The sequence below is a fragment of the Mytilus galloprovincialis genome, chromosome 1, assembly GCF_965363235.1.
Source record: "Mytilus galloprovincialis chromosome 1, xbMytGall1.hap1.1, whole genome shotgun sequence".
Taxonomy (NCBI): Eukaryota; Metazoa; Mollusca; class Bivalvia; order Mytilida; family Mytilidae; genus Mytilus; species Mytilus galloprovincialis.
This window is the reverse complement of record NC_134838.1, coordinates 20,144,793-20,159,487: the sequence shown is the minus strand read 5'-3', so window position 1 is coordinate 20,159,487 and position 14,695 is coordinate 20,144,793. Positions and strand designations below refer to the sequence as shown.

General features: G+C 31.5%; 1 protein-coding gene across 1 annotated transcript; it reads left to right on the top strand.

The window, feature by feature from the left end:
• Nucleotides 1-52: 52 nt before the first annotated feature.
• Nucleotides 53-12,921, top strand: LOC143068478 (NADH dehydrogenase [ubiquinone] 1 alpha subcomplex assembly factor 2-like). Its single transcript, XM_076242573.1, has 6 exons — nucleotides 53-221; nucleotides 6,256-6,351; nucleotides 7,943-7,983; nucleotides 9,086-9,166; nucleotides 9,458-9,512; nucleotides 12,776-12,921. The coding sequence occupies exons 1-6, from the start codon at nucleotides 89-91 to the stop codon at nucleotides 12,829-12,831; spliced, it is 462 nt and encodes a 153-aa protein (XP_076098688.1). The 5' UTR covers nucleotides 53-88; the 3' UTR covers nucleotides 12,832-12,921.
• The last annotated feature ends 1,774 nt before the right edge of the window (nucleotides 12,922-14,695 follow it).

Genomic DNA, 14,695 nt, shown 5'->3' with positions numbered 1-14,695 from the left:
CGTCTGCCAGGTTTTCTGGTTATTGGTTATCCCAAAACTTTTAACAGTTGAAACAAGTACGGACAAAATCCGTAAAGACATCGCAAACATGTCAAAAAGTACAGGCATAACAGCACGAATATTTAATTTAGTGCGACAGTCTTGGCGTAAAAATCCTACACAAGTAACCAGTTCGAAAGGAGAAGATCATCTTGGAAACAAATACTTCGAATTGCCTGCAGGTCTTTTTTTCTCTCTTTAAAATTAAAACAGTCAAAAGTGAAAAGATGATCATTATTGTTGATCATTATGCTTGACCTCCACAGGCACTTGACAAGTCTTGGCCCTTGGAAAAATACTTATACATATGATATATTTAAATATGTTTTTTTTTTAGAAATGTCACTTTGGTATTTTTTTCAGAGACGAGAGTAAGTGACTTGAAGTTGAAGACGAATGTGATGACCTCTTAGGATTTAACTTGAATATGAGTCATACTCATGATACTGAAAGAGTTGGGTGTCCAGAAAATGATTTATTGTGGGAATAACGATAAAACATTGTTAAAAAAACATATTATTAGGTCTTTCCACTTTCTGTTGAAAGACCTTTAGGTTTTGTTCTGAGATTTTTTTTTCTTCCGCCACATTTTGTTCTTGTGTACATGTAGTATTGTGGTTTCTCACGATGTAGCTTAGATTTTTTGCATATGATATCAAACAATTATTGCACTTTTGAAACTGACCCTGTGAAACTGTACACTTTACAGTATAAGAGTTATCTCCCCAAACACTGTTTTTCTTGTGTCCCCTACTCCTTCGCAACCGTAAAAGATTACTACATTATTTTAACAAAGTGCTTGCTATATCTTCAAGATGATGCGTCGGTTTGCGCCAAAGTACTCCGGAGTCTCCATTTGAGAGTTATTTCCCCTTATCATGTTTATGCATTTGATATAAGCAATATGCATATAAACTCATAACCCTTATGCGTATAAACCTAGAGTTGCTTTATTGAAGGTCCTTGGGTCCTAGCTTAGAAAATTAGATCAAGGTCAAAGGTCAAGGTCATGTTCTAAATTTTGAATTTACTTTAAACTGCTTTTACTCAGAAAAATTCCTTTTTGGCGTATTCCTAGAGGATAGGTCTCAAGTGTTTAAACACGGGAACTAGGCTGTCAATTCCATTTTCGCTTATACCTAGAGGCTAGGTCTCACATGTTTAAACACGGCCACTAGGCTCTCAATTCCTTTTTCGCATATTCCTGGAGGCTTGGTCTCACATGTTTAAACACGGCCATAAGGCTATCAATTCCTTTTGTATATTCCCAGAAGCTACATGTAGGTCTAGCATGTTTTAACACGGCCACTTACATGTAGGCTCTCAATTCCTTTTTCGTGTATTCCTAGAGGCTAGGTCTCACATGTTTAAACAGGGCCACTAGGCTATCAATTCCTTTTTTGTGTATTCCTACAGGCTTGGTCTCAAATGTTTAGACACGTTCATAAGGCTCTCAATTCCTTTTTCACGCATTCCTAGAGGCTAGGTCTAATGTGTTTAAACACAGTCATAAGGCTCTCAATTTCTTTTTCGTGTATTCCTAGAGGCTAGGTCTCACGTGTTTAAACACAGTCACTAGGCTCTCAATTCCTTTTTTAGGGTATTCCTAGAGGCTAGGTCTCACGTGTTTAACCACTGGCACTAGACTCTCAATTCCCTTTTCGTGTTGTCCTAGTGGCTCGGCCCCATGTGTTTAACCAACCAACCAACCCATGCATGTTTTGGTCCCTTGTGTTTAATACGGGTCCAATATCTTATTTGTTTCGTGTTTGCTTGTTTCAAACAACCCTATATCACGTGTGTAATAAATCAATCAATCATGTTTCGTAGGGGAAAGACCGTTAACAATTGTTTTTATTTTTATATGTTTTTATATTTTTCTTTATTTTGTTTTTGAGTTATTGCCCCTGTTATATTTTGGACCATTATCCATCTGGTTCCCATGGTAACAATTAGGTTCTTGGTTACGATGTAAATTCTGCTGATTTCAGGGCTAAACTAGTATGATTTAAACACTTTATTCTGATAGTTTAATATCTTTATAGGCATAAATAATTACTAGTAGTTTATATTGTTGGATATAGTTTATTGTTTGAAAACTGATAAAAAGCAATCATCTAGTCAGCTTGGAATTAATAAAAACAATGATATACAAACTGTAAATCATGAAAAGGATTTACAAGGATTTCCCAGTTCATTTATTTTTATACGACCGCAAAAATTGAAAATTTTTTGGTCGTATATTGGTATCACGTTGGCGTCTGTGTCGTCGTCGTCGTAGTCGTCGTCCGAAGACATTTGGTTTTCGCACTGTAACTTTAGTATAAGTAAATAGAAATCTATGAAATTTGAAACACAAGGTTTATGACCACAAAAGGAAGGTTGGGATTGATTTTGGGAGTTTTTGTCCTAACAGTTTAGGAATTAGGGGCCAAAAAGGGCCCAAATAAGCATTTTCTTGGTTTTTGCACTATAACTTTAGTTTAAGTAAATAGAAATCTATGAAATTTTGACACAAGGTTTATGACCACAAAAGGAAGGTTGGGATTGATTTTGTGAGTTTTGGTTCCAACAGTTTAGGAATTAGGGACCAAAAAAGGGCCCAAATAAGCATTATTCTTCGTTTTCGCACAATGACTTTAGTATATATAAGTGAATAGAAATCAAAGAAATTTAAACACAAGGTATATGACCACAAAAGGAAGGTTGGGATTGATTTTGGGAATTGAAGTCCCAACAATTTAGGAATTGAGGATTAAAAAGGGGCCCAAATAAGCATTTTTCTTGGTTTTCGCACCATAACTTTAGTATAAGTTAATAGAAATCTATGAAATTTAAACACAAGGTTTTTGACCATAAAAGGAAGGTTAGGATTGATTTTGGGAGTTTTGGTCCCAACAGTTTAGGAATAAGGGGCCTAAAGGGTCCAAAATTAAACTTTGTTTGGTTTCATCAAAAATTGAATAATTGGGGTTCTTTGATATGCCGAATCTAACTGTGTATGTAGATTCTTATTTTTTGGTCCCGTTTTCAAATTGGTTTACATTAAGGTCCAAAGGGTCCAAAATTAAACTTAGTTTGATTTTAACAAAAATTGAATCCTTGGGGTTCTTTGATATGCTGAATCTAAAAATGTACTTAGATTTTTGATTATTGGCCCAGTTTTCAAGTTGGTCCAAATCAGGGTCCAATTTCATCAAAAATTGAATAATTGGGGTTCTTTAATATGCCGAATCTAACTGTGTATGTAGATTCTTATTTTTTGGTCCCGTTTTCAAATTGGTCTACATTAAGATCCAAAGGTCCAAAATTAAACTAAGTTTGATTTTAACAAAAATTGATCTCTTGGGGTTCTTTGATATGCTGAATCTAAACATGTACTTAGATTTTTGATTATGGGTCCAGTTTTCAAGTTGGTCCAAATCAGGATCCAAAATTATTATATTAAGTATTGTGCAATCATGGCAATAGCAAGAAATTTTCAATTGCACAGTATTCAGCAATAGCAAGAAATCTTCAATTGCACAGTATTGTGCAATAGCAAGAAATTTTCAATTGCACAGTATTGCACAATAGCAAGAAATCTTCAATTGCACAGTATTGTGCAATAGCAAGTATTTTCAATTGCACAGTATTGCGCAATAGCAAGAAATATCTAATTGCACAATATTGCGCAACAGCAAAAATTTTTCAATTGGAGTTATCTTTCTTTGTCCAGAATACAAGTTGAATCAACTTAAATCATTGTTTTACACAATATACAATGTATATTCACTTTTACTACCAACTGATGAATTAAAACAATCTTTACCATTCAGTGATAACAAGCACTTTTTTTACATTTTAATATTTTATAATGTATCTAAATGAGTAGTTATTGTTGCAAACTCCATTAGAAATTTGAATTGAGATCAGTTTTGGAATAAGGGAAAGGGGCATGTGAAATAAAAATGGGGGGGGGGGGGGGGGGTGTTCAATTTTTCTCATTTCAGATTTCATAAATAAAAAGAAAATTTCTTCAAACATTTTTTTGGGAGGATTAATATTCAACAGCATAGTGAATTGCTCAAAGGCAAAAAAAAAATTTCAAGTTCATTAGACCACATTCATTCTGTGTCAAAAACCTATGCTGTGTCAACTATTTAATCACAATCCAAATTTAGAGCTGAATCCAGCTTGAATGTTGTGTCCATACTTGCCCCAACCGTTCAGTGTTCAACCTCTGTGGTCGTATAAAGCTGCGCCCTGCGGAGCATCTGGTTATATTTTGAGATTAGTATCAGTTATACTCACCGTGTATCATCAGTACACCGGATATAGGTACTGACCAAGCGGGCATGATCGATTTTGACCTTACACAGTAACGAAAATCTTTGTTTTGCTCTATCAATATTCAATGTACATTTCTCAACATTTGAAATTCCTGCTCCCAAATAATTTTCGCATCGATTTTTTTCTATTCATTAAACAACTTTGATATTCTAATAAGAACAATTAACTTATACATGCGCAAATAGTTGTGAATGTCAACAGCAATTTTCAATTTCCATACAGTTGTTGAGACATTTACATGTTTTATCTTAAAGAAACCTAATACAGGGCAAAAGTAATAGTTACCAATCACAAACTAACCTGTGATTACTTATTCCTTGAAACTTTTTGGGTAATAAACGAGTATGAAAATAAAGTTTTTGTGTACGGTGTACAACAACTTAACTATGCACCGTACATAAGGATTTATGTGGTCAGCTAAACACCGTACACAACTCTTCTTTAGGGATAAAATAGCGAAAAATAACATATGTATGAAAGATTTCAATGCCAATTATTAAAACAGCTATATTTATTACATACACACATTGACCTTTTATCATAAAAAGAGTTGCAATGAATATAGATTTATATCGGATGAGACAAGGGCCACCTTCTTTGACAAGTATTTGCACATGCTTTTACAATGTTTAAGTAATCCCTCTTGTTTTGGGAAAATAATGAGACATCTCTAATCATCAATCTACGATCAAATCATTTCTTAAAACAGCAATTATGTTTAGATTGAAGTACACATAGATATTATGTAAACAAAACAAAGATTTTCGTTACCGTGTAAGATCAAAATCGCCCACGCCCGCTTGGTTAGTACCTATATCCGCTGTACGATGATACACGGTGATACTGCGACTGAAAACAATTATTTTGTCAACAAATATCTATAAAGATAAATTAATACATTCCATTACAGTATTCTATTAAATACTTTGCAAATAATAAAGGGAAATAACAAATTGGTTGCGGCAATACAAATATTCGGTAAATTTTTCAACAAAATTTAACATATTCTGTTCAAATAATTTATGCAACTTGACAACATTTAAAAAGAAATACAAATCACGGCGAATGGACCCTGGGCGAACAATTACTAGGGAAAAATGGGAATCAGGGCGAACGAACCCGGATTCATATGGCAGTGGGGGCCACAGTGTTAGTGATAGTGTGAAATTACTCTAATGTCCAATGACTGTTTTTTCAGATAAACTTGGGTCCCACAACTGTCAGAGTAATCTCTGATTATCACAGTGGATGCAAAACATTAACATTTAACTTCATAAAAGCTTTTCCTGATTTTCATGGTTCAGTGATCTATACTTGAAAATTAGTTACATATTCTTAATTTCTCTCTTATTGTGAGTGATATTATAATTATTTTGGTATGTGCATACCTTGCAAGGTTTTGATGCCCTTCTGACAGTTTTCACCTGACCTTGACCTCATTTCATAGATCTGTGAACACAGTGTAAGTTTTTGTGGTCAAGTCCAATTATCAGATACTGTTAAGCATTAAAAGTCTTCTTTATTTGGTGTATGAAATGATAAAGCTTATGGCAAGTTTTATTAAAAGTTGTGAAGGTTTTTCTATATTGGTCTGGGGACAGTTATCTTCCTTTGATTTCTTTGGTCTAAAAAAAATAATGGTATAACTTCCAAAATTTACTGTCAGAGTGACTTTTCTTTAATTTTTAACATAGTGGTAAAAAAATAAAAATGATTGTAGTTTTAAATGTACAACTTCTTTTAGCATGGTTATATCCCTTTTATTCTCACAATAGACAGATATCCAGGATAGGGAGGAACAATTTTGTCATCTTGCTGGATGAATACTTAAACTGTGTATATATATATGTTAAGTCTGAGTCTTTATTTACTTTTCTCTTGCAGACAAAGCAAAGTTAGGGAGAGGAAGAAGATGGGTGGAGGCAAAACAGAAAGTTGGAGCAGATGATACCCTTTCTGATATCCCTACAGAATGGACATGTAATATATGAAGTATTTAAGAAAAGAAATGGCAATCATAAAAATCATGAATGACTTTTTTTATCTAAATTATGCTCCATTGCTACAGATATTCTAATATAAAACATTGTGAACGCATAAATTTCATACTAGTAGGTTACCCTATTTCTATATTTTATATACTGTTGCAATAAGAGCTGTGCCAGTATTAATTGTAAGAGAGGGTTGGAAAAAAAAGGACTATCATCTTTGCTGCTTTAAAAAAAATATTGGCTTTATTAAAATGAAACCAAATAGAAAACTCCATTACTGAATGGGTTTTACATGTATATATATATATACAACTCGTCTAAACATCAACTCAACAATGTTAGATCTGTAAATTTGCTTTTGCAAATTTTTTGTTCTTCCCTCGCCAGGATTCGAACCCATGCAGACGAGTCTACATTGAAAACTACGTTCAAACCTATGATTGCGTTGGATAAAAACCGCATTTTTTATACGTGTGCATGCAAAACAAATTTCGTTGTAGAAGGGTCTAAAAACAGCACAAACAACATTTTCCAAAAGACCAAAAAAGTGAAAAAGTATATTTAAACAAAACGCATTTGACTAACAGGTCGAACAACTGATGTTCTTTAACCCTGCTGACTGCCATTGTCGATTGCCAAATAAAATTGATCACACGATGTAACAACATGGATCTTAATATAAATTTAATACTAAACAGAAAAAAATAACTTGTGGCCATGATGTTATGCCACAAACATACGATGTCAATATTTTTTTAGTATATAGATGTACTTATAAATATAATTATTTTCTGTGACTGTATATTACATTAATCTGTAGGATCCTTTACTATAGATAATTTAGCTGATCTGTAACAATAACATCTTCATGCCTTATATATCATGTACTGTAGTACGCCGCTAGATTAAAACTGACGAGGAAAGGTAACACACGGCCAGCGAAAGCTCTTTTTTTGAGAGCCCAGGTGGTCGTGTGGTCTAGCGGGACAGCTGCAGTGCAGGCGATTTGGTGTCACGATATCACAGTAGCATGGGTTCGAATCCCGGCGTGGGAAGAACCAAAAATTTGCGAAATCAAATTTACAGATCTAACATTGTTGGGTTGATGTTTAGACGAGTTGTATATATATATAAGAAAATTATTAAAAGATAATAACGGTTTCTATTCATCACTTTTACTAGTACTTTCACTGCTTTCACAGATCTTCAGGTAATGTGACTTGTATATAAAACAATTGATTGACGTTAACAATAGCATGACATTAACAAATACAAGGGAGACTACTAATGTCATTTTAAGTCTTTAAAATGTAATGTTAAAATACGAATATTATTTATCATTTAATCCCAGGTTGAGAACATAGGAACATGTGTATGAATATACTAATATAAATACTTTTTGCCATAGTGATTGATCCTAGTTATCATTCCTATTCCGTTTGTCATGTTTGTAATTGATTTATTTGATGTTGTAGTGATTATGCATGTTTGTATAAAATAGGCTAAAAATCAATTAAAATGTACTCTGTTCAAAATCTATTTGTTATTTAAGAGCATAAATATTTTTTTTATATTTGTAGCATGGCTACGGTTTACACGAAAAGAGCCACCAACACAAGAGGTAAATATATCAAGATCTCATTGTCTTTTTGTGCTAACTATTGAAATATATTTATACAATACTGAACAGTAAAAAAATTACCTACTTAAGGGGCTCTCAGGTCTAAATCTATTTTTTTTAATTTTATATAGGATATCACTATATTTTTCTATAAATGAACGTTATCTTATACCTATTAGATAAATAAAATAAAAAAATGGGTTCATCATTCATTTAGGCCCACAATCTGCCTTCGAAAGAAGCATATATTTTTGTAAAAGTACCTTTTTTCTGTTGAACTAATAAAAGAAATAGAGATTATATCGAAATAAAAAAAAGAACTTTATTACAGAAATTGCTCAAACTTTACAATAGTTAAGTTTAAGTACAGCTTAATTGAAAATAATAATAAAAAAATTTAGGTCACCGATGAGTTAAAAAAGATATTTCAATTCTAATGCCAAAAAATGGCATTTTTGTACCAAAGGGAGATAATTTGGAGTGTTTTCAATGATATCTACATTTTAAAATTCATCATGGGCCAACAGAAATTGATTTTTTTGAATTATTTTTGTACCATATGATAAAGTAACAACTACTAAAGGTAATAAATAAAATTTGTAATGAAAAATAAATGTTTATTTCTTTTGGAAATTTTTATACCCTCAAGCCTCCTTAATAGAAGTCATTAAAGGATGACTGTTTATACATTTTTTTTAAATAAGGCATAGTGATTTCAACACTAGCTGTCACTTCTAGATTGATTATGTTAGAAAATTATTAAAATAATCCTCAAATGAATATAATATTTAAGACCTACATAATTAAATCTTGACTTATTGGTACTGTGACAGTCTCATGAAGCTATGCTTATAGATCAGTATGTAGGAATTAAAAAAACATGTCTTTTCATGACATCATCATAATAAGTTCTTGGTGTTACAATCTACATGATCTATGAATATTATCTAAAGATTATTAAAATTCATTCTAAATGAATTTAATCAGAAAGTTCAACTATCTATATAGTCTGCATTCCATTACATCATATTTAGATGTTTATTACTGTTTTGAACATTCGATTTGATATTAGCTTAATTTTTACCTTTTTATTAATTAAAAGGAAATTGATAGAAATTATGTACTGATGATGAGAACCCAACACAGAGCTAAAGAAATTGAAATGAAAGATCAATTGCAAAAGGTAATCAATTAGTCTATTCTACTGCTTAGTACCATTTTCTATACATTTTTCTTAGATTGAAATATGTATCAATAGAAAATTTCAATCTTACATTAAATTTCAGCTTTACAACTGAAAACATTAACAACGTCAAATGCTGTTTTTTGTTTTTTTAGTTTGAATTGCTATTTCATTGACTTATTACCTCACCTTAATAGATATTAATATATTTAGATATACTGCAAGTAGTGCAATGAATGGATTGATGGAACTTCATAATTCATAGTCATTACAAGTGTATTTCTTTTTCAGGAATCAGAAAATCCAGAAGGGGATGGTGTAACAAAGTCAATACAAGGAAAATCAAGTAAGATTCTTTTGGAATAGGCAAATTTAAATGAATTTATTTATACATATGTATACTATGGTGAAATCTGTTGTCAACTTTTTATTTTTGCCTCATGTGTTTGGCTTATAGACTGGAGAAAGGGATGTCCAACATTTTAAAACTGACATTGTAGTGATGAATAGCTTAAAATGTACCCTATTTTTCTGCGATCATCCAAGATGAAGATTTCAACAAACTAATTGAATCCTCTCATTTTATCCAAATTGGTCAAGCACTTTCATTTGATAATTCATGAAAGAATAAAATCTTCATACAAAACAAAAAATATTCAAATTTTATTAGTTTATCTTTATTATAACTTAAACAACACTCTCTTGATAAATTCTTTGAAAAACTCAAACATTTCTTCTAAATGAAATGATTGTTAGATTCTTCCATCTTAAATCTAGTTCAATACGTATACAATATTTGTTACCATTCCCTATTGGCACAAACAATTGGAATTGATTGAAATAATATCAAACAATAAAAGGAATAGACAGATTGATTACTGCTATATATTGCAGTCTAAATATTGGTTTATGTAGTAAACTCAGATTAGTCGAAACAATTCTCAGTCCTGGTAAAATTCATGTTTGATAAATGTGTTTTAATCTCTGATTAGTAACACTCAGTGTATTTGAAATATTGGCCAAGTCAAGACAAAGTTAAGGTCCCATGGATGCCAAATTAATTATTTGCCAATGTCTCCAAGTTCTAAGAAAGAAATTGAAAAAGTTGCAGACTTAAAGATAAAAATTGAGTGTTTTTCCTATGTAAACTTATAAATCATTTTCATAAGTAATTTATTTGATTTCAGCTGTGTACAAATATTTGTTTGGATAACAGTTAAAATGATGATACATTTATGTGTCCCATATATTGTCATTGTGTTGCAAGATTTAATATAGTCAGAGCTCATGAAATAATAAGATTTTTGTCAGAAGAAAGGGTTGGTTTTTTTTTAAGTAGAGATCACTCTGTTTATGAGAGTTTTAAAATAAAAGCTTGAAAGAGTTGGCAATAAATAGAGATGTGATTTGAACATCAATTAAATAAAACTGTAGTAATTTCTGCTTCTTGCTATGTTTTGATATAGTTTTAAAGCCAGCAAATACGAATACTCATAAAACTAGTAAATACACGGAGTAATAAATAAATACGGACATCAAATCTGTTGTCTGTTCTCTCTCGTCATTGGTAGCGTGAATAAATGATCAATAGTAAAAATGATACTTTTATTAATAGCCGATATCTTTCCATATAAGTACAATATTCCAACAATAATATATAATAAACATACGGGACGAAACTACTAAAATAATAATCTTTCTCGTGTATTTTCGTACGGGTCAACTGGGATTATCTTACATATTACAATGATAAATACGGTAAATAAATGCAAGGCATACAGCTAATGCGCTGCTTCTTACCTCTAGGACCCCCCGGGATGAGCCTTGCTGCAAGCCAAACGTAAACACAGCAAAGACTGACGAACGTGACGTTGCACTCGTATTTATTTCAAATTACCGGAAGTAAAAATTCTAAGCAGGAAGAAAAACATAACGTTAAACGCTTACATAAAATATAGGAGTCCTCGACTCAAAATGCTTATAATAATACAATCTTATAAATAAACATATCTAGACATATTAATTCTTCCAGTTAAGAACTCATAAATGTACACTTTTGGGTTCACGCTTAAAATATTGACCCAACGGTAACGTTCTGAACAATGCATGACAAAGTTGCCCCATACATGACGTTATCGATACAGCTAATAACATAAAGTAAAACGTACGTTAATTACTCATTCAATATACTAAATACTAGAAATAACTTCTGACAACTTATATAAACTTTCTTAATACAATAATAACAATATTTCTTTACTTGGAAATAACCAATATACACATTTACAACACTGCCCCTCCCCCAGAATACATTTCGTCCTCGAAATATGGGCTTGGCAATTCTGACAATACGTCTAAAAATTCTTTTTACAATATTTCTATGTACATATTACTCTATCATACAAATAAAACAATTTTTACTCATCTCCAATTTGTCAAAAACAAACAAATATTTAAGCTATCTTTAAACTTAAACATACATCAACAAACTACTGCGCCTGTTAATGTCCTAACAAAACAATATCTGCGATAACAAACTAATGCGCCTGTTAATACTTAAAAGACAAAACAAGTTAACTAAAATTTTCTTCCACATATAAATATCTTCTCTTATACTTATATAACAGTAAAGTGTCACGAAAACACCTAGTTCTATTTTTTTTTATACAGTTACAGCACTAATATACAGTTACTACATTAAAAGTTCATTCCAAAATTCTCCATTCTGCCACCAATGTTGTAATTTCTGCTTCTCGCTATGTTTTGATATAGTTATAAAGCCAGCAAATACGAATATCTCATAAAACTAGTAAATACACAGGGTAAATAAATACGGACGTCAAATATGTTGTCTGTTCTCTCTTGGTAGCGTGAATGAATAATTCGTAGTAAAATAGTATATTTATTACGGCACAATTCAACAATGTACAGAATAAACTATTGTAAAATATATAACATGTAATTCCGTACGTTTTCTCAAGATACTTGTCTTATAAATAGTTTGTCATGTAAATTTGCATAAATAGGCGGAGCTGATCCCAATAATAATATTATTTCGCATGTGTTTTTTGAAACTAGGACAAGGAATTGCCAAACGATAACACAGCAAAGACTGACGAACGTGACGTTGCACTCGTATTTATTTCAAATTACCGGAAGTAAAAATTCTAAGCAGGAAGAAAAACATAACGTTAAACGCTTACATAAAATATAGGAGTCCTCGACTCAAAATGCTTATAATAATACAATCTTATAAATAAACATATCTAGACATATTAATTCTTCCAGTTAAGAACTCATAAATGTACACTTTTGGGTTCACGCTTAAAATATTGACCCAACGGTAACGTTCTGAACAATGCATGACAAAGTTGCGCCATACATGACGTTATCGATACAGCTAATAACATAAAGTAAAACGTACGTTAATTACTCATTCAATATACTAAATACTAGAAATAACTTCTGACAACTTATATAAACTTTCTTAATACAATAATAACAATATTTCTTTACTTGGAAATAACCAATATACACATTTACAACAAAAACCAATACAACTTTTCTACATTTCAGAATTAAAAAAAATATAAACCTTTCTTCTTCCAGATAAGTTTCCTGTTTATGAAGAATATGACACCCAGCCAGGACGTATGAAGAGATGACAAAGGACAAATATGATTAGACTAAATGCATTCTCTTGTTTTAGTTATGATGTACATATGATTAAGAATAAAACTGTTTATAATTGCTGACCAAGCTTCTGTTAAACAATCTTTATATCATTCTGATTATCAAATATTCTGCCATAGAATCTTAAACAATTGTTTAACATGGTTTTAAATAAAAGGAATATGTTTTAACCTTCATACATTCCACAGCAAAGTACCTTGATTTTGTATACAAATGAATGTGAACCCTTGATTTTGTACACAATTGTAAGTGTCATAGTTTTCCTAATGGCAAACATTTAAGGTATTTTTAGCAGCATTCTTGATAATAGATGTGCTCCTATTGTTTCAACTCAAAAACACTAAAGCTTACTAGAAAAATTGAAGATTTGCACCTCTCTTTATGTGCAAATATTGTGATTTTTGAAGAATTAATGGTATATAGTGTTTCTGCAAATATCTTAATATAGTTTTCATTATGTTTTGTAGTTTTTGGTATAAATTTCTTCAGTGGCAGCAGCAGCATTGTAAACAATTTTCAAATAACCTTGAATTCATGTCTTCTCATTCACCAAGGATGGAAAGGAGAAGGTTCAGGAAGGGTTGAAATTGGCCCTAAATTTTTGATATTTTTTAAATCGGGCCATATACTGTTGATTCATTATTATTCGTTGAATACCAATTTTCGTTAAATATCCACCAACATGTTAGTTTTCTTTAATCCATGAAATTGGTACCCAGGAAAATAAATGAATCCGCAGTATTACAAATTTCACAAAGAAATACTTGTAATAAAACTAGAGGATGGATAGGACCTTTATGGGGACTCTGGGATCGGGTGTTTTTAAGCTCAGGATTTCGGGATTGACCATTTTGGGATCAGGGGAATCCTTTTTTCGAATTTCGGGATGTCAGGATTAAAATTTATTTAAATCCAGGACCTCAGGATTTTGTGTTTTTAAGCCTGGGATTTCGGAATCAGGACCCTCCTACCCCCTCCCCCCCTGTATTAAGACAAACATATCTTTTTTGGCACCTTCTTATAAAATATGACCCCTCGAATAAACTTTATTTTGTTAAAAAATAAAAAATTTCAATAATTTCAATTGTCTTTGGCATAATTAACTTTGGCCACCATCCATGATCCAAAAAGTTTTATATTGATGAATTATATCAAAATTGAATTCTTTTGATTACATCACATTTTGAATCATAGGCGGCTTCCAAGGTGTTTCTAAAGATTTTAGGTCTGAAAATTGCACAAAATCATAATATTTTGACAAAATGTCTTAATTGGGCTTACTTTGTAGAATATTATGTACTTTCATGAAAAGAACTGATTTATTTGGCTTTAAGTCTTTTGAAATAGACCCATTTACTGACCAAATTGTGACCTTTTTGGTGTTATATGTTAAAGTTGATTACTTAGGCGATTTTGTGTCTTAAGTGAACCATGTCCTTTTCATATAGAGTATAAAAAAGTCTATTATTTGAACTTGGAATTATTTTCAATTATGGAATTAGCTTGAAATTTTTAATAAATTCCATGTTGATTTGGTATCATAGTGTTTTCAGAGGTTCATATAAATTTCCATACAATGTATTTTGTATAGATAGTGTTGTGCTCGGCACAGTACATTCTTTTGAAAATGTACTATCTTTTTATACGACCGCAAAATTTGAAAAATTTTTCGTCGTATATTGCTATCACGTTTGCGTCATCGTCCGAATACTTTTAGTTTTCGCACTCTAACTTTAGTAAAAGTGAATGGAAATCTATGAAATTTTAACACAAGGTTTATGACCACAAAAGGAAGGTTGGTATTGATTTTGGGAGTTTTGGTCCCAACATTTTAGG